Genomic DNA, 24,609 nt, shown 5'->3' with positions numbered 1-24,609 from the left:
TGATTCTCTAAATCAATGATCTCTGTACTCACAGAGCTTTGTTGGAGGCTTTGACCACTGGCAGTAGCCTCAGAAGAGCCTCCTCTGAAGCAGAGTATTTCTTCAGGTCAAACACGTCCAGATTTTCTCCTGATGACAGTAAGATGAAGACCAGAGCTGACCACTGAGCAGGAGACAGTTTATCTGTGGAGAGACTTCCTGAACTCAGGGACTGTTGGATCTGCTTCACTAGAGAACGATCATTCAGTTCATTCAGACAGTGGAACAGGTTGATGCTTCTCTCTGCAGACAGACCCTCATCTATCTTCTTCTTTATGTACTGGACTGTTTCCTGATTGGTCTCTGAGTCACTTCCTGTCTGTGTGAGCAGACGTAGGAGTTTCTGAATGTTACTTAAGTCACTTCCTGTCTGTGTGAGCAGGCCTCGTAGGAGTTTCTGATTGGTCTGCAGAGAAAGACCCAGGAGGAAGCGGAGGAACAGGTCCAGGTGTCCGTTTGGACTCTGTAAGGCCTGGTCCACAGCACTCTGGTAGAGATGTGTTAGTTCAGGTTTGACTTTAGACTTCTGGGAGGTTGTTGGTTCTTCTGCCAGCAGGTTGACTCCAGAGGTGATGAAGGTCAGATGGACATGAAGAGCAGCCAGAAACTCCTGAACGCTCAGATGGACGAAGCAGAACACCTTGTTCTGGTACAGTCCTCTCTCCTCTCTAAAGACCTGTGTGAACACTCCTGAGTACACTGAGGCTGCTCTGATATCGATGCCACACTCTGTCAGGTCGGACTCATAGAAGATCAGGTTGCCTTTCTGCAGCTGCTCAAAAGCCAGTTTCCCCAGAGCCTCCATCATCTCCCTGCTCTCTGGACTCCAGTGTGGATCTGTCTCAGCTCCTCCATCATACTTGATGTTCTTCACTTTGGACTGAACCACCAGGAAGTGGATGTACATCTCAGTCAGGGTCTTGGGCAGCTCTCCCCCCTCTCTGGTTTTCAACACCTCCTCCAGAACTGAAGCAGAGATCCAGCAGAAGACTGGGATGTGGCACATGATGTGGAGGCTTCGTGAGGTCTTGATGTGGGAGATGATGGTGCGGGCCTGCTTCTGATCTCTGAATCTCTTCCTGAAGTACTCCTCCTTCTGTGGGTCAGTGAACCCTCGGACCTCTGTTACCATGTCCACACACTCAGGAGGGATCTGATTGGCTGCTGCAGGTCGTGTGGTTATCCAGAGGCGAGCAGAAGGAAGCAGCTTCCCCCTGATGAGGTTTGTCAGCAGCACATCCACTGAGGTGGACTCTGTGACATCAGTCAGGATCTCAGTGTTGAGGAAGTCCAGAGGAGGTCGACACTCATCCAGACCGTCAAAGATGAACACAACCGGGAACTGATCAAACCTGCAGATTCCTGCGTCTCTGGTTTCAGAGAAGAAGTGATGAACAAGTTCCACCAAGCTGTACTTGCTCTCTCTCACCACATTCAGCTCTCTGAAGGTGAATGGAAATATGAACTGGATGTCCTGGTTGGCTTTGCCTTCAGCCCAGTCCAGAGTGAACTTCTGTGTTAAGACTGTTTTCCCAATGCCAGCCACGCCCTTTGTCATCACTGCTCTGATTGGTGCATCTCTTCCAGGTGAGGCTTTAAAGAGGTCTTCTTGTCTGATGGTTGTTTCTGGTCTGTCTGGTTTCCTGGATGCTGTTTCAATCTGTCTGACCTCATGTTCAGCATTGACCTCTGCAGACCCCCCCTCTGTGATGTAGAGCTCTGTGTAGATCTGGTTCAGAAGGGTTGGGTTTCCTGCTTTAGCAATGCCCTCAAACACACACTGGAACCTCTCCTTCAGGATGAACTTAAGTTTACGCGGACAAACTCCAGCAAAGGTTTCTGAAAGAACACACAACAAAGATCATGAGGTCACACTGTAACTCTGGTTCTATGAATGAAGTATGGATATATGTTGGTCTCTTGAGACATCAGCAGAGGAGACATTTATCCAGAGTGTTAACTCTCTATAGAAACCCTCTTACTGCTCTGCAGACGGTCAGCCAGCTCCTCCTGCTTCATGCTCCTCAGGAAGTGCAGTGTGATGTTCAGGAAGGCCTCTCTGCTGCTCCTCTGCTCTTCATCCTCAGCCTCCAACACCTCCTCATCCTCCCTCTGACTCTCTAAGCATGCTGGGTAATCTGAACTCAGAGCCTTCTGGATCTTCTTCAGCTCGCTCTTCACAAAGGTGACGATGTGGTCCTCCAGCAGCTGGAACATCACATGAAGGACACAAACTATAAACCATGGATCCAAACATCAGATCCGGACAGACTGACTCTCTGAAAGTGCAGCATGGAGATGACTGTGAACAGAAGAGAGGTCAAGTATCTGGAGTACATGTACTCACCGTGAATATGGAGTCCAGCTGTGTCTGATGCTGCTGGGCAGACTGACCACCGGGAACCTCCCAGCTCTCCTGGTCCCCTCTGTGGAGGAACCATGAAGCATTAGCTCACATGATGTCTGTCCACACAGAGACACACTCAGGGTAAAGGAGGACAGGGAAACAGGCTGGTGGTCCTGTGCGTCAGCGGGAACTTTGCACTACAGGAATATTTATTTCCAGCTACTGTTGAAGAGGATTCTGTCCATCCTTCATTCTGGTCTTCCTGGAACGTGGCTGTGTGGATAGAGACTGGACTCTGCAGCTGGCTAACAGCTGTTCATCAGGAAGAGGACAGACCTAGGGACAGTTCTTACACCAGCCCCCGTTACCCCCCCAGCTCCACCTCCAGCCCCACATCAGGGGTCAGGGTTCACCTGGCAGTAGAGCTGGTTGTGACTTTGATGAAGGCTCAGTCTCCTCCATCAGAAGTGTTTGAGAGATGGTGGAACAGCTTCTGAACAGCCTGAGCTTTCAGATGGAGTTTCACTGCCCCTCCCAGTGTGGACCTTCACAACTAAACACTTTGGACATGAGGAGGGGTCAGACGAGACTTTATACAAACTGGTTTTATTCTATCATAACCGGACTCTTATGAGTTACAGCTTACCTCTGATCAGCAGATGGAGGTCGTCCTTTAAAGTCGATGAAGTCGTCCTTCGACCAGTCGCTCTTGAAGGACAGACAGCAGGGAGAGTCTGGTCTCTGCTGCTGGACCCTGAAACAGAAACACTGGGTTATGTATTGTAACCCTTGTTATATTAACACAGGCGGAGCCCTCTACTGGACTCTATGGGTACTACCCTCTATGCAAGAATTCACCTACTGAGATTTCTATAGAAGTAGCCGGCCTTGGGGCGGGCCTACCTGAATGCGCGCGCATCTCACCGAATAAAAGGAGGCGTCGCCTCCTGACTACCATCCTACACCTCTCTTCAGCAAGCGGAATAGGACAGACAGTGCCCTGAGTAGAGGGCTCCGCCTGTGTTAATATAACAAGGGTTACAATACGTAACCCAGCGTTATATCTCTCACAGGCTCCGCCCTCTACTGGACTCTATGGGTACAGTGGGTGGAGCCCTGATGTATACGTGCACTGTCGTCCAACAACATCATTCCACCCTACTGCCCCTGACCGGCTTTTCTCGTCAGCAGCAGCTGCCCCACACTCTCCTTTAACCCGGAGAGAAGTCTGGGCTGGGCTGCGGCTGACAGAGCACACTCTGCTGCGCTTACCTCGCAGAAAGTGCGCTCACAAAACAGTGCTGGGCCCCCCCCCCTCCGCCCATAGGCAGATGGTGAGAATCCCCAGCCCTGTATGGGCTCACTGTGCACCTACCTCCCTGAGTCCCTAAGGATCACAGGGAGAGTGCAAGTGCCCATGCCCCACACTCAACACTGACCCGTGCAGAATGTGTGTGGACTAAAGTGTGGAGGGCTACCCCTCGGCAGGAGGAGGGCAGCCCTCCAGCCCTGTAAGGGCCCAGCGTGCCCCTCGCCCATCCCGGGACCCCTCAGAGGGCCCGGGAAACTGTGAAGGCGCATTACGTCTGGGGAGGGGGTCAGATGCCTACTGACCCACAGCCCCCCCCCCCCTTCCTCACCAGTCCTGTGTTGCCCGAGCAAGCACAGACGAGGAGAAAGAGCCAGACATGTCCAAAAGATAAAACCTTATGAAGGGGCCTGGCGTCGACCAAGAAGCCGCTGTGCATATATCCTCCACACTCAATCATGGTTTTCTGAAGACTTACAACATACTATCTGACATGCAGTCTGGGCTCCGTGCAGTTCATGGGTGTGAGACGACGACTCTCAAAGTCCTAAATGATATCATCAATGCCCTTGACTCCAGACAATACTGTGCTGCCATTTTCATCGATCTTGCCAAAGCCTTCAACACTGTAGATCACCAACTGCTTCTGGGAAAGCTTAGATGCATTGGTGTCACTAACCAATCGATAGCCTGGTTTGAAAACTACCTCTCCATGCGCACCCAGTGTGTACAATCTGAAAATCTGATGACACAGCCCCTATCCATCTCTAAGGGAGTACCACAAGGCTCTATCCTAGCACCCATCCTATTCTCAATATATATCAATGACATGGAGAAATCAGTGGGTAACTCCTCTATCCACCTACAGTATATGCCGATGACACGATTCTGTACACTGCTGGCCCTTCCCCAGATACTGTCCTGAAAACTCTTGAGGATAGTTTTCAGAGAGACACATCTCTCTGCCCTCGGCCTGGTCCTGAACACCACTAAAACCAAGATCATGTGGTTTGGCCGTAGTGGCGCCTCCCAAACTGGCACTATTGTGACCGCCGATGGCCGGGACCTCGAAATAGTTCAATCTTATAAATACCTTGGATTTTGGATTAACAGTAATCTGTCATTCTCAGAACATCTCTCCAAAATGCAGACCAAGGTTAAAGCTAGACTCAGCTTTCTGTAGAGGAATCGCTCCTCATTCACTTTGCTAAACTCTCTCTGGTCCAGATGACTGTCCTTCCTCTGTTCCACTACGGCGACACCATGTACCGCTCGGCGTGTAAAGGAGCTCTCGATCATTTAGACGTTCTGTATCACTCCGCCATCCGCTTCGCCACCAACGCCCCCTACAGGACACACCATTGTGACCTGTACTCTCTGGCTAACTGGCCCTCTCTTGAGACCAGGACACGCCGCTGTGACCTGTACTCTCTGGCCCTCTCTTGAGACCAGGACACACCACTGTGATCTGTACTCTCTGGCTAACTGGCCCTCTCTTGAGACCAGGACACACCACTGAGACCTGTACTCTCTGGCTAACTGGCCCTCTCTTGAGACCAGGACACACCACTGTGACCTGTACTGTCTGGCTAACTGGCCCTCTCTTGAGACCAGGACACGCCACTGTGACCTGTACCCTCTGGCTAACGGGCCCTCTCTTGAGACCAGGACACACCACTGTGACCTGTACTCTCTGGCCCTCTCTTGAGACCAGGACACACCACTGTGACCTGTACTCTCTGGCCCTCTCTTGAGACCAGGACACACCACTGTGACCTGTGCTCTCTGGCTAACTGGCCCTCTGTTGAGACCAGGACACACCACTGTGACCTGTGCTCTCTGGCTAACTGGCCCTCTCTTGAGACCAGGACACACCACTGTGACCTGTACTCTCTGGCTAACTGGCCCTCTGTTGAGACCAGGACACGCCACTGTGACCTGTACTCTCTGGCTAACTGGCCCTCTCTTGAGACCAGGACACACCACTGTGACCTGTGCTCTCTGGCTAACTGGCCCTCTCTTGAGACCAGGACACACCACTGTGACCTGTACTCTCTGGCTAACTGGCCCTCTCTTGAGACCAGGACACGCCACTGTGACCTGTGCTCTCTGGCCCTCTCTTGAGACCAGGACACACCACTGTGACCTGTACCTTCTGGCTAACTGGCCCTCTCTTGAGACCAGGACACGCCACTGTGACCTGTGCTCTCTGGCCCTCTCTTGAGACCAGGACACACCACTGTGACCTGTACTCTCTGGCTAACTGGCTCTCTCTTGAGACCAGGACACACCACTGTGACCTGTGCTCTCTGGCCCTCTCTTGAGACCAGGCACAACATCCACTGGCTGATGTTTGTTTACAAAACACTCCTAGGCCTCACCCCCTTCTACCTCACACAATTACTGCAACTCCGCCCATCCCCGACGCACAACACCCGGTCAGCTACAAGCATCCTGCTAAAGATCCCCAAAGCCCATACATCCTTTGGCCGCTCCGCCTTTCAGTTTGCAGCAGCAGGTAGCTGGAAGGTCCTTTGTCTCACACCGCACCTTCAATGTCACTATTATAGACACCCTGGTACACACAGCAGCTGCTTTGCCTGATGCTGATTTTAATGACTGATTGAAACACAGCAACATTGTTTTAGAGTTTGTATATGTTTAACTGCTATGCCTGTCCTCTTTGCTCAATGTGTGTGTGTTGTCTCCTGGGTTCTGTCGGGCCCGGAGTCTGTCTTTTTATTTCTTTTCCTCCCAAACCTCATCCCCTCAGGAAGCCTTTGCCTCCTGTCAGGTCATCATTGTAAATAAGAATTTGTTCTTAATTGATTTTCCTGGATAAATAAAGGTTCTACTACTACTACTACTACTACTACTACTACTACTACTACTACTACTACTAACTGCTACTAACTGCTACAGAGACACAGGTGGAATTTAAAATGGACAATGTTAATGAAGGAAATAAAGTGTTTGGACGTTTTAACCCTTTCATATGTGACAATGAGTCGGCCGAGGTTTTCAAGCACAAACCCTTTTGCTCAAGACTGTGAAATACAAGGCCGAGGCCCATGCGATCACGTGTATAGCCCCCAAGCTCATGCTACGCCATCAAGGGTGCAGGACACGTGTATGGCTGCTACTGTTTCAAACCCCTTTACCCCTGAATATAGGGGAGAATTCATACATAGCACGCCAGTCCCTTATCCTCCATGCTATAGGCTGTCACCACAAGAAGAGCATAGTCAGGCTATGTGCTATGTGCTATGTGTCCACAAAGTGCTATTCCCCCAAATATGAACGGCCAAAATCACGTGCACGCCAGCCTCGCCGTGCACACTGCCCGGATTCTTCACAGGGTGAGGAGGACTGCGAACAGAGAGAAAGAGTCCCAATACTGCGCCCTGGTCCGTATGATGGCACAACACCTTGGAGAGAGTTCCTGCACAGGTTTGAGAGCTGCGCTGAAAGTAATTGTTGGTCAGAAAAGACTATGGCTATCCAATTGAAGTTTTGCCTTGTGGGTGCAGCAGTGGCAAACTGCGGTGACTCTTCTCTCTACTGAGGTCTTTGAACGCACCGCGGCCCGCCCTCAGGGAGGGGGGCCGCACGCGCCGTCACAATACCGTCTCTTTGAAACGGACATTATGGGGAAAAGTGGAATTGTGGAGAGAGATGACTCTTACTCTGGGATAAATGCAATCGTTTTTACTGAATGCATTTTCCCCCACACACGCATCACTCTAGAACTAGAGTTTACAAACATAAACCACCGTTCTCCTGCGGAGGCCCCTGAACGCACCGCGGCCACTCACGAGGGCCGCGCGCCCACGTATTAATGCTGTATTTCCCATTCAACGGTGGAATGCATTAATCGGAGCTATTATACCAGGCAAGGTGTGTTTTCTGACAACAGCACTGAGGTGAGAGTGAAGTGGACCTATATACTAATGGAGCTGATGGGTGTAACAGAGTGAGAGAGAGAAACAGGGTGTGACTACCAGGTGACTAAGGAATGCTAATGCAGAAAATAGGTGAGTGAGGGAGCAGACTGTGACAGTTATATCATAACCTGACTCTTACTATGAGCTACATACCTCTGATCAGCAGATGGAGGTTGTCCTTTAAAGGTTACGACAGCGTCCTTCGACCAGTCGCTCTTGAAGGACAGACAGCTGGGAGAGTCTGGTCTCTGCTGCTGGACCCTGAAACAGAAACAGATGAATGTGCTTGCTGTAATAAAACTGATGAAAATATGTTAAATCTCTTAAAGTCATAATAAATAACCATGTAGATGTATTCATCCCTATTGTCAATCAACAGATGAACAGATGAACACATTGTAAAGACAATTAAGAACTGAGAAAGTTCAGTCTGTAATCACTTCAAAGACACCAACTTTTGATCCAAAGAATTAAAAAGCTGGTCATTTAATTTGAACAGACATTGTTGCAAAGAAAGAGATCAGGCGTTAGCATCAACCTGGGTGAATAAGGAACCCCCTTAACGAACGGGTCGAGAGGGTTCCAGGAAAGCCCTTTTAGCCCCGACACAAAAGAGAGTCCTCTGTTGGTCCGGAGTCAAGACAGAGACTGGAAGGTAGGAATGGCAACATGCAAACCACTGCAGGAGTCTTGATGAATGTGAGACACCGTGGTCGCCCTGAGCCTGTGATTAGTCCAGCCTCCAGAGGGGGAGAGGGGGGAAGGTCTTTCAGTTCCAGGAAGTGCGAGGGACATAAAGCCTTCTCCCAAAAGTCCCATAGTGAGGCAAGAAGAAACCACAACAGGCCGTCAGAAAGCTAAATAAAATAAAATATAGGCAGCTAAGATAGAATTGAAGTACAATATTCAAAGGTAGCATTTCATTTAGCTGAGGCTTTTATCCAGAGAGACTTACAATAAGTGCATTCGACCAACAAGATACAACCTTGAAGAAAACAGAATCATATAAGGTCATCAGGTTTCATAGAGCCAAACATGTCAAGTGCTACTCAACTGGCTTTAGATAAGCCAGCCCTTTATTAGTATATAAGTGCTTTGTTAGTAATTCTATCTCTGGAAGTGGAGTCCAAAGAGATGAGTTTTCAGTCTGAAGAAGATGTGTAAGCTTTCTGCTGTCCTGATTTCAATGGGGAGCTCATTCCACCATTTTGGAGCCAGGATAGCAAACCCACGTGTTTCTGCTGATGGGAACTTGGGTCCCCCTCGCAGTGCGGGTGCAGCGAGCTGTTTGGCTGATGCAGAGCGGAGTGCACGTGCTGGGGTGTACGGTTTAACCATGTCCTGGATGTAGGAAGGGCCAGATCCATTCACAGCATGGTACGCAAGTACCAGAGTCCTGAAGTGGATTCTAGCAGTTACTGGAAGCCAGTGAAGGGAGCGGAGGAGCGGCGTGGTGTGGGAACATTTAGGAAGGTTGAAGACCAGACGAGCCGCTGCATTCTGGATGAGCTGCAGAGGTCGGAGGGCACATGCAGGTAGACCAGCCAGGAGGGAGTTGCAGTAGTCTAGGCGTGAGATGACGAGAGCCTGGACCAGAACCTGCGTCTCTTTCTGGGTCAGCTGGGGACGTATCCTCCTGATGTTGTAAAGAGTGTATCTGCAGCAGCGGGTTGTAGCAGAGATGTTTGCAGTGAAGGACAGTTTGTTATCTAGGGTCACACCCAGACTCCTTGCAGTCTGAGTCGGGGAAACAACAGAGGGGCCGATGTTGATTGTTAGGTCAAGAGTGGGACTATCTTTTCCCGGAAGGAAAAGCAGTTCAGTCTTCTCAAGGTTGAGCTTGAGGTGGTGAGCAGACATCCACCGAGAGATGTGACACCAATAGTGAAGTGTACTGTGCCCTTAAAATACATTTCTGCAGTGTCTTGTGTATTTGATGTGTGCTGTACACTTAAAATACACAAGCTCCTACAGTTAAGTATTGAAGTGGATGTACACTTCAAATACACAACTGCAGTGTCCTGGGTACACTTCAAATACCCAGGATACTGCAGAAATGTATTTTAAGCGAACAAGGTCACATCTCAATGATGCCGGGGTTTTGCATGTGTGTAACTTTGAATTTAACTACATTAACATTTAACATTAACTACTCCTGCTAACTACTCATGCTAACTACTCCCATTAACTATCAGTGTTTCCCACAGAATTTGATTCTATTCGTGGGGGCACCGCACCGCAGCCCCCCCCCCCCCCCCCCCTCCCGGCAAGAAAAACCAAAGGCCCCTTAACCTGGCCCAAGCATCCACCCTCCCCTCAAATAACAAAATGCATGTGAGTTCATTTCTACTGTAGCAGACAACGTTCTTGTTGCTCTGTGTTGTGTTGTTAATTAGTGAGACACACCGGAGTTGAGGATCTGTGGGGTTTATTCTCCCAAAAATATAATTTACAATTTAGGCATTTAGTTGGGACTTGTTGTTAGTGAATTGTCAACGGGGGGGAGACATTCTACGGATGGCCAGTCCGCCCCTGAAAAAGGTCTATGCACACGTTATTATTAATAATAGTAATACAAATAACAGTGTTTCCCTTACATCGACATACAAACCCCACAGATCCTCAACTCCGGTGCGTCTCACTCATTAAGGCGAGACACCCCGGGCAAAAACATAGTTTTTCATGCACTGGTCAATTTTTATATGTTGTGCTATTTTGATTCCATAACATTTTTCTTTCAGGCTTTTGGAAGGAAAATGTACAAAATACACATTTAGGTGTTTATTTTACGATAGTTTGTCTATTTGCGTCGGTAGGTTTCTCGAAAATTCAGCAAAAGTTAGCATTCTAACGTAACATAAAGTACCGCCACCGCTGTGTGCACCATGTCATCAGAGGTATCGTTGGAAAGCTCCGTCTCTCCTGCACAATCTCATTGGATCCAAATATGGTCATTTCCTTTGTATCAGCAACCAATCGTGAAAGTACAAAGGGGTCTTAAATCAAGAAACTAAATCTCATTGGCTGGTGTCAACTTCTGACAACGTGATTGGTTCAGATGCGTCACGTGGTGTGCTAAAACACTTCCTGGTTAGCTTTCCCTGGAAATTTAAATCTCAAAATGGCAAAAGAACAGCGATAAAAACGTTCACAGAGAAGATGACAACAATTGTCACTTGCACGAAGCAATGCTAGACAAAAAAGAAATGACCCCGAACATGAAATACCTTCACGGAGTGCGTCGAGGCGCAAGCTGTCATCCAGAGAACAGGAGGGCTTAGCTAGCGCCTCACTGCAATCTGTAAAGGTCCTTTTCTCAAAATGAGTTTTTTCTCTTATTCTGAGTGAGACATTTCCACTTCAGTAGCACGTAGACACACCAAACCTTCCAGTTATATTCCTATCAATATCATGAAGGCTTTTGCAGAAGGGTTCGTTCATATCATTCATTTTAAACCTAAAAACATGGCAAAAATTGATATTTTAGGGCTGTTGACAGTATTTTCTGATTTATGGAGTGATAAAAAGAGATATGCAAAATCCCTTCTGTAAAAACTTTAGATTCTAATATGATTACAAAATGAAGCAAGAATTTTTAACCTGACTTTATCCAATGTTCAAAATTGTGCAGAGGTGGCGCTAGACTTTTTTGCTGCCCGTCATTTTAACGGACAGGATCGTAACATTTCCGTCAAAATCCATTAATACCCATCGGTCTGTAACAACTCTGACCAGGGGGGGGGGAGAGAGAGCACGCTCGTGAACTGTTCGTGACATTTCAATGATTTGTACGGCAAAGTTAGGTTTGGAAACGATATCATTTCCTTTTTTGCGGGCATGAATAACACCGGAGCCTCGCTGCGGGGAAGCTTTGGCGCTGTTCTGAGTTTGTTCTAATCCTTCAAAATGACTTTCAGATTTTTCCGTCATTGTTAAAAGAAATCCGTCATAGACGGAAAATATTCGGTTAACGCGACCTCTAGAATTGTGTTCCTGAAATTATTCAAATATGCACATATTTAATGAAATTATGGATCATTTGCATGATTATGCCAATAATGCAAATGGAATCAAATTATGTGGGAAACACTGGATAATAATAATAAAAAATAATTGTATTGTATTATTTGTTTTTTTGTTTTTGAATCATCTCACGACCCCCCCTCGGGAACCTTTGGGAACCCCTGCATTAGACCACCAAAAATAGATAAATAAATAATAATATTATTATTATTATTATTTTTATGAGATCCATTTTGTTGCAGACAATATTTATTTGTGGCGGACGATATTGAACTACTCCTGGAAATTACTCCTGTTAACTACTCCAGTTAACTACTCCCGTTAACTACTCCCGTTAACAACTCCCGTGAACTACTCCCGTTAACTACTCCCGTTAACTACTCCCTTTAACTACTCTCGTTAACTACTCCCGTTAACTACTCCCATGAACTACTCCCACTAACTACTCCTGTTAACTACTCCCGTTAACTACTCCAGTTAACTACTCCTGTTAACTACTACTGTGAACTATACCCGTTAACTACTTCAATTAACTACTCCTGTTAACTACTCCCATTAACTACTCCTGCTAACTACTCCCGTGAACTACACCAGTTAACTACTCCTGTTAACTACTCCTGTTAACTACTCCTGTTAACTACTCCCGTTAACAACTCCCTTTAACTACTCCCGTTAACTACTCCCGGGAACTACTCCTGTTAACTACTCCCGTTAACAACTCCCTTTAACTACTACCGTTAACTACTCCCGTGAACTACTCCTGTTAACTACTCCCATCAACTACTCTTGTTAACTACTCCCATTAACTACTCCTGTTAACTACGCCCTTGAACTACTCCCGTTAACTACTCCCGTTAACTACTCCTGTTAACTACTCCTGTTAACTACTCCCATTAACTACTCCCGCTAACTACTCCCGCTAACTACTCCCATTAACTTCTCCCATTAACTACTCCCATTAACTACTCCCGTTAAATACTCCCATTAACTACTCCCGTGAAATACTCCCATTAACTACTCGCGTTAACTACTCCTGTTAACTACTCCCATCAACTACTCCCGTTAACTACTCCCATTAACTTCTCCCGTTAACTACTCCTGTTAACTACTCCCATTAACTACTCCCATTAACTTCTCCCATTAACTACTCCCATTAACTAATCCCGTTAACTACTCCCGTTAACTACTCCCATGAACTACTCCCACTAACTACTCCTGTTAACTACTCCCTTTAACTACTCCTGTTAACTACTATAATAATATTATTATTATTATTATTTTTATGAGATCTATTTTGTTGCAGACAATATTTATTTGTGGCGGACGATATTGAACTACTCCTGTAAATTACTCCTGTTAACTACTCCAGTTAACTACTCCAGTTAACTACTCCAGTTAACTACTCCCGTTAACAACTCCCGTGAACTACTCCCGTTAACTACTCCCGTTAACTACTCCCTTTAACTACTCTCGTTAACTACTCCCGTTAACTACTCCCATGAACTACTCCCACTAACTACTCCTGTTAACTACTCCCGTTAACTACTCCAGTTAACTACTCCTGTTAACTACTCCTGCTAACTACTACTGTGAACTATACCCGTTAACTACTTCCATTAACTACTCCTGTTAACTACTCCCATTAACTACTCCTGCTAACTACTACTGTGAACTATACCCGTTAACTACTTCCATTAACTACTCCTGTTAACTACTCCCATGAACTACTCCCACTAACTACTCCTGTTAACTACTCCCGTTAACTACTCCAGTTAACTACTCCTGTTAACTACTCCTGCTAACTACTACTGTGAACTATACCCGTTAACTACTCCCGTGAACTACACCAGTTAACTACTCCTGTTAACTACTCCCGTTAACTACTCCCATGAACTACTCCCACTAACTACTCCTGTTAACTACTCCCGTTAACTACTCCAGTTAACTACTCCAGTTAACTACTCCTGTTAACTACTACTGTGAACTATACCCGTTAACTACTTCCATTAACTACTCCTGTTAACTACTCCCATTAACTACTCCTGCTAACTACTCCCGTGAACTACACCAGTTAACTACTCCTGTTAACTACTCCTGTTAACTACTCCCGTGAACTACTCCTGTTAACTACTCCCATTAACAACTCCCTTTAACTACTCCCGTTAACTACTCCCGGGAACTACTCCTGTTAACTACTCCCGTTAACAACTCCCTTTAACTACTCCCGTTAACTACTCCCGTGAACTACTCCTGTTAACTACTCCCATCAACTAATCTTGTTAACTACTCCCATTAACTACTCCTGTTAACTACTCCCATTAACTACTCCCACTAACTACGCCCGTGAACTACTCCCGTTAACTACTCCCGTTAACTACTCCTGTTAATTACTCACTTTAACTACTCCCGTTAACTACTCCTGTTAACTACTCCCATTAACTACTCCCGCTAACTACTCCCGCTAACTACTCCCATTAACTTCTCCCATTAACTACTCCCATTAACTACTCCCGTGAAATACTCCCATCAACTACTCGCGTTAACTACTCCTGTTAACTACTCCCATCAACTACTCCCGTTAACTACTCCCGTTAACTACTCCTGTTAACTACTCCCATTAACTACTCCCATTAACTTCTCCCATTAACTACTCCCATTAACTAATCCCGTTAACTACTCCTGTTAACTACTCCCATTAACTACTACTGTGAACTATACCCGTTAACTACTTCCATTAACTACTCCTGTTAACTACTCCCATTAACTACTCCTGCTAACTACTCCCGTGAACTACACCAGTTAACTACTCCTGTTAACTACTCCTGTTAACTACTCCCGTGAACTACTCCTGTTAACTACTCCCATTAACAACTCCCTTTAACTACTCCCGTTAACTACTCCCGGGAACTACTCCTGTTAACTACTCCCGTTAACAACTCCCTTTAACTACTCCCGTTAACTACTCCCGTGAACTACTCCTGTTAACTACTCCCATCAACTAATCTTGTTAACTACTCCCATTAACTACTCCTGTTAACTACTCCCATTAACTACTCCCACTAACTACGCCCGTGAACTACTCCCGTTAACTACTCCCGTTAACTACTCCTGTTAATTACTCACTTTAACTACTCCCGTTAACTACTCCTGTTAACTACTCCCATTAACTACTCCCGCTAACTACTCCCGCTAACTACTCCCATTAACTTCTCCCATTAACTACTCCCATTAACTACTCCCGTGAAATACTCCCATTAACTACTCGCGTTAACTACTCCTGTTAACTACTCCCATCAACTACTCCCGTTAACTACTCCCGTTAACTACTCCTGTTAACTACTCCCATTAACTACTCCCACTAACTACGCCCGTGAACTACTCCCGTTAACTACTCCCGTTAACTACTCCTGTTAATTACTCACTTTAACTACTCCCGTTAACTACTCCTGTTAACTACTCCCATTAACTACTCCCGCTAACTACTCCCGCTAACTACTCCCATTAACTTCTCCCATTAACTACTCCCATTAACTACTCCCGTGAAATACTCCCATTAACTAATCCCGTTAACTACTCCTGTTAACTACTCCCATTAACTACTCCCTTTAACTTCTCCCGTTAACTACACCCATTAACAACTTCCAGAAACTGAGCATCGGCAGACATCTTTTAAATCGGTGCTGTGTCTCCAGCTCCTCTCCAAATGTTTTTTTTGTTTTTCAATGTATGCTTTTAATTAAAAAAAATTACAAAATACAAGTCAACCAAGCTAGCCAGGCAAACAATGATCACTACTTCACTGTATCAGTTTATATGACAAATCAAACCTTTGACCTTTGGACTTCCTTAACACAGACAACAACTGACTTTATATCAAACGGCTTTTAGTCAGTTTGAGTCTTACCCCCCATCAGCAGATTGAGGCTCCATTGAGCGGTCACTCTTAGAGGACTCAGGTCCAGGTCCCGGTCCATGTCCGGGTCCAGGTCCCGGTCCATGTCCGGGTCCAGGTCCAGGTCCAGGTTCAGGTTCCAGGTCCATGTTGTTAGGACCCTCACAGTGTAACCTTTAGGAGGAAACCACTTCCTGTTGCTTCCTCTTTGCCTTTCTTTGGGATCACGCTTCACTTCTATTGGACTCTGAAAATAAAATCTCCACATTTATTCATTCTTAAATGTATGTCTTTTATATTTAAAAATGAGTTTGCTTTATATTACCCCTTGTATTTATAATTGTTTCATATATTATTTATATTAGATTTACATTTAATTGTTGTATTCATTTTTATTTATTTCATGATTTGTTACCACGATTCCTGTTTACAGAAGTATTTTAATATTATTTATCTTAATAATGTGTATTTCATGCTCCTTTACTCTTATCTCTGTTTACTATAGATTTGAATTGTTCTTTAGTGAACAGTGTTCCTGTGAATGAGGCTGAGGGGATCTGTCGCCCTCTGGTGGCCAATCTACACATGCATATATTATTATAAATCATTCCTCTTTATATTTCCACATGTATATATTTATAAATCATTCCTCTTTATATTTTCACATGTATATATTTATAAATTATTACTCTTTATATTTTCTTTCTTTAAATACTCCTCCGGTCATGTGACGAGGAACAACCAATTACAGCAGCGATATATTTCCTGTGCTCGATAAACTTTAGTTACAAGGCTCGTTTGAGATGAGCGAGACCGACGCAGACCTGCACAATTGCGATCGCCGTCTTGCTCGTGCGTTGCATGATGGTTAGTCATTTTGTCCGACTTGCTCTGGAGGCTCGCCTACATGAGATGTCAAATTCTCGCGGGACAAAGACGCCCGCAGACTTGAGAGCGAGGCGGAGCAGTTTCTCTCCACGTGCTCCAGAAGCAAAATGCTTGATGGGAAAGGACTCGCTGGTATCTCGAGCTGAGCGCTCATTGGTGGGTTTTACCCCGTGCTGCTGATGAAGCTCTCCAATTGCAGTGGTGTTTTCTCCTGGAGGCCAAGGGAAGCCAGGCTTCCCCTGTTTTTTCAGATTGTAGTTATAATTTTAATAAATAAAAACACTTTGTTTTGTTTCGGTAATTCTCCTTTGTTGTGTGTTGCTGCCGGCCCGTCTCTCCCCCATTCTCATTGAGTATTTTACAAAGAGTGAAACAGCGCCCCTCTAGATGTTATGGTGAAACAGTAGATTGCACTCTCTGTTGTGAGAGGAGGCCAGCGAAATTGGCTTCCCTTGCTAAAGAAAAATGGAGGGATTGACCAATCAGATGAGGCTCACGTCATGCCCCTGCCAACTTGTGATTGGTCAGGGCCATGCCAAGGGAAGCCAGAGGCGGCTGGCTTCCCTTGCCTCACAATCCAATCAAATCGCATCAACTTAGTGGTGCAGTGACGCGTCCTAAAACCCGGAAGTAAGCTGCGCTCGGTTTCCCTCGACAAAAAAGCAATGAGATTCCTCCATAGGATTTTAGAAAATAGCTCCAAATAAGATCTGTGGGAAACGTACCTGTTAGATAAATGCACGTTTTGTTCAGCCGGATAATATCCACATGTCTACCCTACTTTTATCATTTTCGAATCATAAATCTATCGATAGATTCAGTAGCGTGATGTGGGGAAAAGATTAGGGGGTTAGCCAATAATACGTCCTTTCTTTTGGGGGGGGTGTGGTGTTCTATGTAATAACGTAACCAGATGAGTGATTACAGCACCCGGTATCATTTTACACACATTTGTATCACACAGATGCAGGACTTACACACGCCTGTTATCTAACCCAGTGGTTCTCAAACTTTTTTCAATCATGTTCCCCCTTTGAAAAAAAAAATCAGCCAAGTACCCCCTGATCAGCACAAAATCTATTTGTTAAGGAAAAAAAGCCTTTATAAAGAGGTACAGTACAGCGCTGCACCATCAGAGTCTGATTTATTAAAACAACAACCTTGTAACTGAGAAACACTTCAATGCTACATTTCAAATGTTTACAATCCATCAAACACTAAGACGACATTAGTTGCATTGAACTGATCTTTTTCATAAATTGAACTTACAATGTAGTGAGAAATATGGGCTTGTGCTTCACTGAGGATCTTTGTCATTCTGACAGGAAGGCTAACTGCAGTTATTATACTTCACGTTTTGAAATATGTGTAACTCTGTTCATATAAAACCCACACTGCTCAAACTTCCTTACTTTTCCTAAAATTTGAATATTTATTTATTTTGTGGCGTGGGGAATGAAGAGAAAAAAATATATGAGCATTTTATGAGCATGGGATTTTGACCCCTCATATAAACATATGCATAATGCTGCACTATACTTTGTGGCCACACGCCGTTGCCAAGCAACGCTTATTGTTTAGGTGTCCTTTGATAAGCAGGCAGTCATATCATTAGCTGGAACTAGCTAGATCTGATATATATTTTGAAATAAACACGAGTGAAGTATAACTGGACGCGAGAGAGAGATCAGATCAGCTGCTGCTGACGGAGAACACGCAGCTCTGCATGATCACAGCTCCGTGCGGACCGTTGAGTGGAACAAAATTAAATACACTAAGAGTTAGACCTAACACACTTAGTTAGTTTATCTACTCTGGAACTAGCTATACTAGTTATAAATATGTGTATTCTTTACTGTCGGGTCACTTAGTTATTACAGGTTCAGCGAGCTGCACGAGACTGACAGGCTGTCAGGAGAGGGAGAGGAAAAGAGAGTAGCCTACCCCGTTTATTTTCCCCATCTTATTATCCAGAGCTACCGTGAACCTTAGAATAAAGTAGTTAATCTACTATTAGTAGTTTGTTTAAATGCATTACTTATGTTTTTTTGCCATTAACATAAAATAAATCTCACGTACCCCCTGCAGTACTCCAACGTACCCCTAGGGGTCCGCGTACCCCCATTTGAGAACCACTGATCTAACCGACAGGTCTGCAAGTAATCTCCAGCCGAAACTCTAATAAGCATTCATTCACAAACTAAATCAGGAGACCTTTAACGTTTAACGTCCGGTTGGCTCTTTTGTTCCTCGCTGTACACAGCTCCAGTTTGGGCATTGGCCTGTCATCAGATTGTATTTGTTGTTGCTGCTGCAGCGGAAGTTTAGTACAATTATTTTTGATTAAATACTCCAAATCTCCACCCTCCATAATTGCACTTGCTTCAGTTGCTTGCTACTTTCTAACGGCGGTGAGAGTGGTGCAGTGACGCTATCTATCTTCTATCGATTAGATTTATGATTCGAAAATGATAAAAGTAGGGTAGACATGTGGATATTATCCGACTGAACAAAACGTGCATTTACCTAACAGGTTCGTTTTCCACTGACCTTTTTTCGAGCTATTTTCCAAAATTCTATGGAGAAATCTCATTGCTATTTCACCATAACACCTAGAAGGGCACTGTTTCACTCTTTGTAAAATACTCAATGAGAATGGGGGAGAGACGGGCCGGCAGCAACACACAACAAAGAATTTCCGAAACTAAACGAAGTGTTTTTATTTATTTATTAAAATTATAACTACAATCCGAAAAAACAGGGGAAGCCTGGCCTCCCTTGGCCTCCAGGAGAATTAGATTTATGATTCAACTTTTGAAACTACAGGAAGATAAGGAGGGCTTTGTCCAGAAGGATAGGCAAATGGACTTCATCTTCAAGTCAAGGTAAGACAGCAATGTTATTGAAAATGGGATCTTACTAAGAGAGAACAATTCAATATCTAAATGATAAAATTACATTTTGTGGGTATCCTTTTGTTGAACTGTCTGTTTAAAATTAATTGAAGCATCAGACAAAAAAAAGCTTTTGAAAATAATATTATATTTTGATTTAGGTCAAAATATAATATTTGTAAACCTGAAGAGTCAGTAGGCTTGTTTGAGATGAGCTGCGGCTCGCCACGAAAATAGACAAGAATAGCCGATTGCAGCCGGGGGAGGTCTCAAAAAGCTTGCCTGAATTCGGACAGCTCGGAGTCGGCTTCTTCTTCTTCTCTCGGTGTTTTGGCGGATTGCAAACAACTTGAAGGTGCATACCGCCACCTCCGGAGTCGGCTTGACTCGGTTTGCATTTATAAAGACAACTGTGTTTAATGTAAATAAACACATTTGTTCCTGCTCAAGATTAGATTCAACTTTATTGTTATTGCACATATTACAGGTACTGAGACAACGAAATGCAGTTTAGCTTCCAACCAGGAGTGCAACAAGCAGTAAAGTGAAAAGTAATGTACACAATCTACAGAATAAAATATAGAATGAATTGAATGATGAATAAACAGTGAGGGGTATGAATACACTAGATACACACAGCAGCCTGAGAGCAGTATGAACAGTGTGTATGAATACACTAGATACACACAGCAGCCTGTGAGCAGTATGAACAGTGTGTATGAATACACTAGATATACACAGCAGCCTGAGAGCAGTATGAACAGTGTGTATGAATACACTAGATACACACAGCAGCCTGAGAGCAGTATGAACAGTGTGTATGAATACACTAGATACACACAGCAGCCTGAGAGCAGTATGAACAGTGTGTATGAATACACTAGATACACACAGCAGCCTGTGAGCAGTATGAACAGTGTGTATGAATACACTAGATACACACAGCAGCCTGTGAGCAGTATGAACAGTGTGTATGAATACACTAGATATACACAGCAGCCTGAGAGCAGTATGAACAGTGTGTATGAATACACTAGATACACACAGCAGCCTGTGAGCAGTATGAACAGTGTGTATGAATACACTAGATACACACAGCAGCCTGTGAGCAGTATGAACAGTGTGTATGAATACACTAGATACACACAGCAGCCTGTGAGCAGTATGAACAGTGTGTATGAATACACTAGATACACACAGCAGCCTGAGAGCAGTATGAACAGTGTGTATGAATACACTAGATACACACAGCAGCCTGTGAGCAGTATGAACAGTGTGTATGAATACACTAGATACACACAGCAGCCTGAGAGCAGTATGAACAGTGTGTATGAATACACTAGATACACACAGCAGCCTGTGAGCAGTATGAACAGTGTGTATGAATACACTAGATACACACAGCAGCCTGAGAGCAGTATGAACAGTGTGTATGAATACACTAGATACACACAGCAGCCTGTGAGCAGTATGAACAGTGTGTATGAATACACTAGATACACACAGCAGCCTGAGAGCAGTATGAACAGTGTGTATGAATACACTAGATACACACAGCAGCCTGAGAGCAGTATGAACAGTGTGTATGAATACACTAGATACACACAGCAGCCTGTGAGCAGTATGAACAGTGTGTATGAATACACTAGATACACACAGCAGCCTGAGAGCAGTATGAACAGTGTGTATGAATACACTAGATACACACAGCAGCCTGAGAGCAGTATGAACAGTGTGTATGAATACACTAGATACACACAGCAGCCTGAGAGCAGTATGAACAGTGTGTATGAATACACTAGATACACACAGCAGCCTGAGAGCAGTATGAACAGTGTGTATGAATACACTAGATACACACAGCAGCCTGAGAGCAGTATGAACAGTGTGTATGAATACACTAGATACACACAGCAGCCTGAGAGCAGTATGAACAGTGTGTATGAATACACTAGATACACACAGCAGCCTGTGAGCAGTATGAACAGTGTGTATGACTACACTAGATACACACAGCAGCCTGAGAGCAGTATGAACAGTGTGTATGAATACACTAGATACACACAGCAGCCTGAGAGCAGTATGAACAGTGTGTATGACTACACTAGATACACACAGCAGCCTGAGAGCAGTATGAACAGTGTGTATGAATATGCTAAGATATATAAAGTATGAAAACGGTAAGCAGTGCAAGTGTAGTATAACATATATAGATATTAATTTCATGATGATAAACATTGAGGAACAATGATGAAAATGTTAATGGAAGTGGCGACGTAAAACTGACACAAAACAACAACAAACTTTTGCCGAGCCAATCGGAGAGTTTCATCAGCAGCACGGGGTAAAACCCACCAATGAGCGCTCAGCTGGAGATACCAGCGAGTCCTTTCCCATCAAGCATTTAGCTTCCGCAGCCCGTGGAGAGGAACTGTGCCGCCTCGCTCTCAAGGCTGCGGGCGTCTTTGTCCCGCGAGATTTCAACGTAACCTAACCCTAACCCTCCAGAGCAAGTCGGACAAAATGACTAACCATCATGCAACGCACGAGCAAGATGGCGATCGCAATTGCGCAGGTCTGCGTCGGTCTCTCTCGTCTCGAACAAGACTAGTATCTCTTCGACCAGTGATTCTCAAATGGGGGTACGCGGACCCCTAGGGGTACTGTAGCGGCGATCGCTCATCAAAAAAGGCCACTCGTGGAGGTTAGCAGTCAGAGTTCCCAACGCGTGTTGTGGTGAAGGATGAGGTCCACCATGACGTCCTTTGTAATGCTTTATTTCTTTATACAAAGTTAAAATGTTGTTTTACGAAGGCCTATCTAAAATCACATAACAATCACGCACACGCTCAGACACGGTCAACACGGTTGAAAAACGTGTGGCTTCCTCTCCAACCTCTCATCCCAGCTGATCACCTGTGCACACTCACACACACAGACAAACCCCGTGCACAACCCAAAGCAAATTGGCTCCAACAGGTACATTGGGGGTACTGCAGGGGGTACGTGAGATTAAAAAAAAAGGTTAATTAAAAAAAATACCATGCATGATTACAAAAATAATCTTCATACAATGAGTTAAATAGAAAACACAATTTTATATAAAATATTCCTAGAACCTAGGTCCTTATATAAACATGTCAAATGTGTGTATTGTATTTGATAGTTTTTCATCATATCTCATTTTGTTCATTGGTTTGTTAAACATATATCACTTCAATTGAAAAACTGTTTTAATTTATTTTCGTTATGTTAAAATATCCTTAGTTTGTTGTAATTCATGCATGAAGGAGTTAATCAATCACACTGATGGAACATCACTATATTGTAATGATTTAAATAGTCTTTTTCTATCGTCCGGGGTCGGTCAGGGGGTACATGGCTGAGAAAATGTTTCAAAGGGGGTACATTACTGAAAAAGGTTTGAGAAGCACTGTCTTAGACAACAACAAAAAAAGCTCTTTTAGTTTTAAACCTGATGTTTAGAAGCTTCTTAGTTTTTGCAACGGTCTGTAAATATACACAACTTTATAATGAAATGCACACATTTACCTTTTTCTAGACTAAACACAGGTATGATCCTAAGTTAAAACATATGAGGTTATCATGAGGTTCTTAACATCGCAGTTTATCAGTGGATGTTTGCTGGAACTACTTGTAAACAGCTTGTTTCCTGACGGACAGGTGAAGCAGCAGGTGGAGCAGCAGGTGGAGCAGCAGGTGGAGCAGCAGGTGAAGCAGCAGGTGGAGCAGCAGGTGGAGCAGCAGGTGAAGCAGCAGGTGGAGCAGCAGGTGGAGCAGCAGGTGGAGCAGCAGGTGAAGCAGCAGGTGGAGCAGCAGGTGAAGCAGCAGGTGGAGCAGCAGGTGAAGCAGCAGGTGAAGCAGCAGGTGGAGCAGCAGGTGGAGCAGCAGGTGAAGCAGCAGGTGGAGCAGCAGGTGAAGCAGCAGGTGAAGCAGCAGGTGAAGCAGCAGGTGAAGCAGCAGGTGAAACAGCAGGTGGAGCAGCAGGTGAAGCAGCAGGTGGAGCAGCAGGTGAAGCAGCAGGTGGAGCAGCAGGTGGAGCAGCAGGTGAAGCAGCAGGTGAAGCAGCAGGTGAAGCAGCAGGTGGAGCAGCAGGTGAAGCAGCAGGTGGAGCAGCAGGTGGAGCAGCAGGTGAAGCAGCAGGTGGAGCAGCAGGTGAAGCAGCAGGTGGAGCAGCAGGTGGAGCAGCAGGTGAAGCAGCAGGTGGAGCAGCAGGTGAAGCAGCAGGTGGAGCAGCAGGTGAAGTCAGCACCGATGCAGACTCGCTGTTTGAGGTAATAATTCCATTGTTGAGGTCTACTAGAATAGATTTATATTGTGCAATTTTCCAAACTCACTTTGTTTTCTTAAACAGCATCTCTGTAAACTACGTGTATTCACTGAATTTCACTCTCTGCCTTTAACGGCTCGTTGTAGCTCCAGTAGCTCCAGCCCCCACCCTCCCTGTGAGCACAGTGTGCTCTGATTGGTTGGTTCACGTTGTGAATCGCGCTGAGCTCCGTGGAGGTGTGATTTCCTTGTTTAGCGAAACACAGCCAAACTCACCCTGAGCACACACAAAGTCACAGCCAAAGTAAAAACAATCAGTGTTTCTTGTTATTGAGTAAGAGAAAGGTTGATAAACGCTGTGAGAATGGGTCTGCAGAGAGAATGGGTCTGCAGAGAGAATGGGTCTGCAGAGAGGATGGGTCTGCAGAGAGCATGGGTCTGCAGAGAGAATGGGTCTGCAGAGAGAATGGGTCTGCAGAGAGAATGGGTCTGCAGAGAGAATGGGTCTGCAGAGAGAATGGGTCTGTAGAGAGAATGGGTCTGCAGATAGAATGGGTCTGTAGAGAGAATGGGTCTGCAGATAGAATGGGTCTGCAGATAGAATGGGTCTGCAGATAGAATGGGTCTGCAGATAGAATGGGTCTGCAGATAGAATGGGTCTGCAGAGAGAATGGGTCTGCAGAGAGAATGGGTCTGCAGATAGAATGGGTCTGTAGAGAGAATGGGTCTGCAGTGAGAATGGGTCTGCAGAGAGAACGGGTCTGCAGAGAGAATGGGTCTGCAGAGAGAATGGGTCTGCAGATAGAATGGGTCTGCAGATAGAATGGGTCTGCAGATAGAATGGGTCTGCAGAGAGAATGGGTCTGCAGATAGAATGGGTCTGCAGATAGAATGGGTCTGCAGAGAGAATGGGTCTGCAGATAGAATGGGTCTGCAGAGAGAATGGGTCTGCAGAGAGGATGGGTCTGCAGAGAGAATGGGTC

The 24,609-nt window shown here is 45.2% G+C and overlaps 1 protein-coding gene across 3 annotated transcripts in view; it reads right to left on the bottom strand.

The window, feature by feature from the left end:
• The window catches only part of LOC307032497 (NLR family CARD domain-containing protein 3-like), a 43,825-nt gene that overhangs the window by 15,860 nt on the left and 3,356 nt on the right, over positions 1-24,609 (bottom strand). For 2 of the 3 annotated variants that reach the window (XM_079670496.1, XM_079670494.1), the window contains exons 2-7: positions 15,567-15,801; positions 7,793-7,900; positions 3,033-3,140; positions 2,387-2,465; positions 2,022-2,247; positions 33-1,878 (exon numbers count right to left, since the gene is read on the bottom strand). In XM_079670496.1, coding sequence (XP_079526622.1) covers positions 33-1,878; positions 2,022-2,247; positions 2,387-2,465; positions 3,033-3,140; positions 7,793-7,900; positions 15,567-15,703 — 2,504 coding nt within the window. In that variant the 5' untranslated portion in view covers positions 15,704-15,801. Of the gene's footprint in view, positions 1-32; positions 1,879-2,021; positions 2,248-2,386; positions 2,466-3,032; positions 3,141-7,792; positions 7,901-15,566; positions 15,802-19,520; positions 20,223-24,609 lie in introns of those variants that run through there. The other variant, XM_079670495.1, reaches the window with a different exon arrangement.

Source organism: Notothenia rossii, assembly GCF_949606895.1.
Source record: "Notothenia rossii genome assembly, chromosome: 3".
Classification (NCBI taxonomy): Eukaryota; Metazoa; Chordata; class Actinopteri; order Perciformes; family Nototheniidae; genus Notothenia; species Notothenia rossii.
This window is presented reverse-complemented; position numbering and strand designations above follow the sequence as displayed.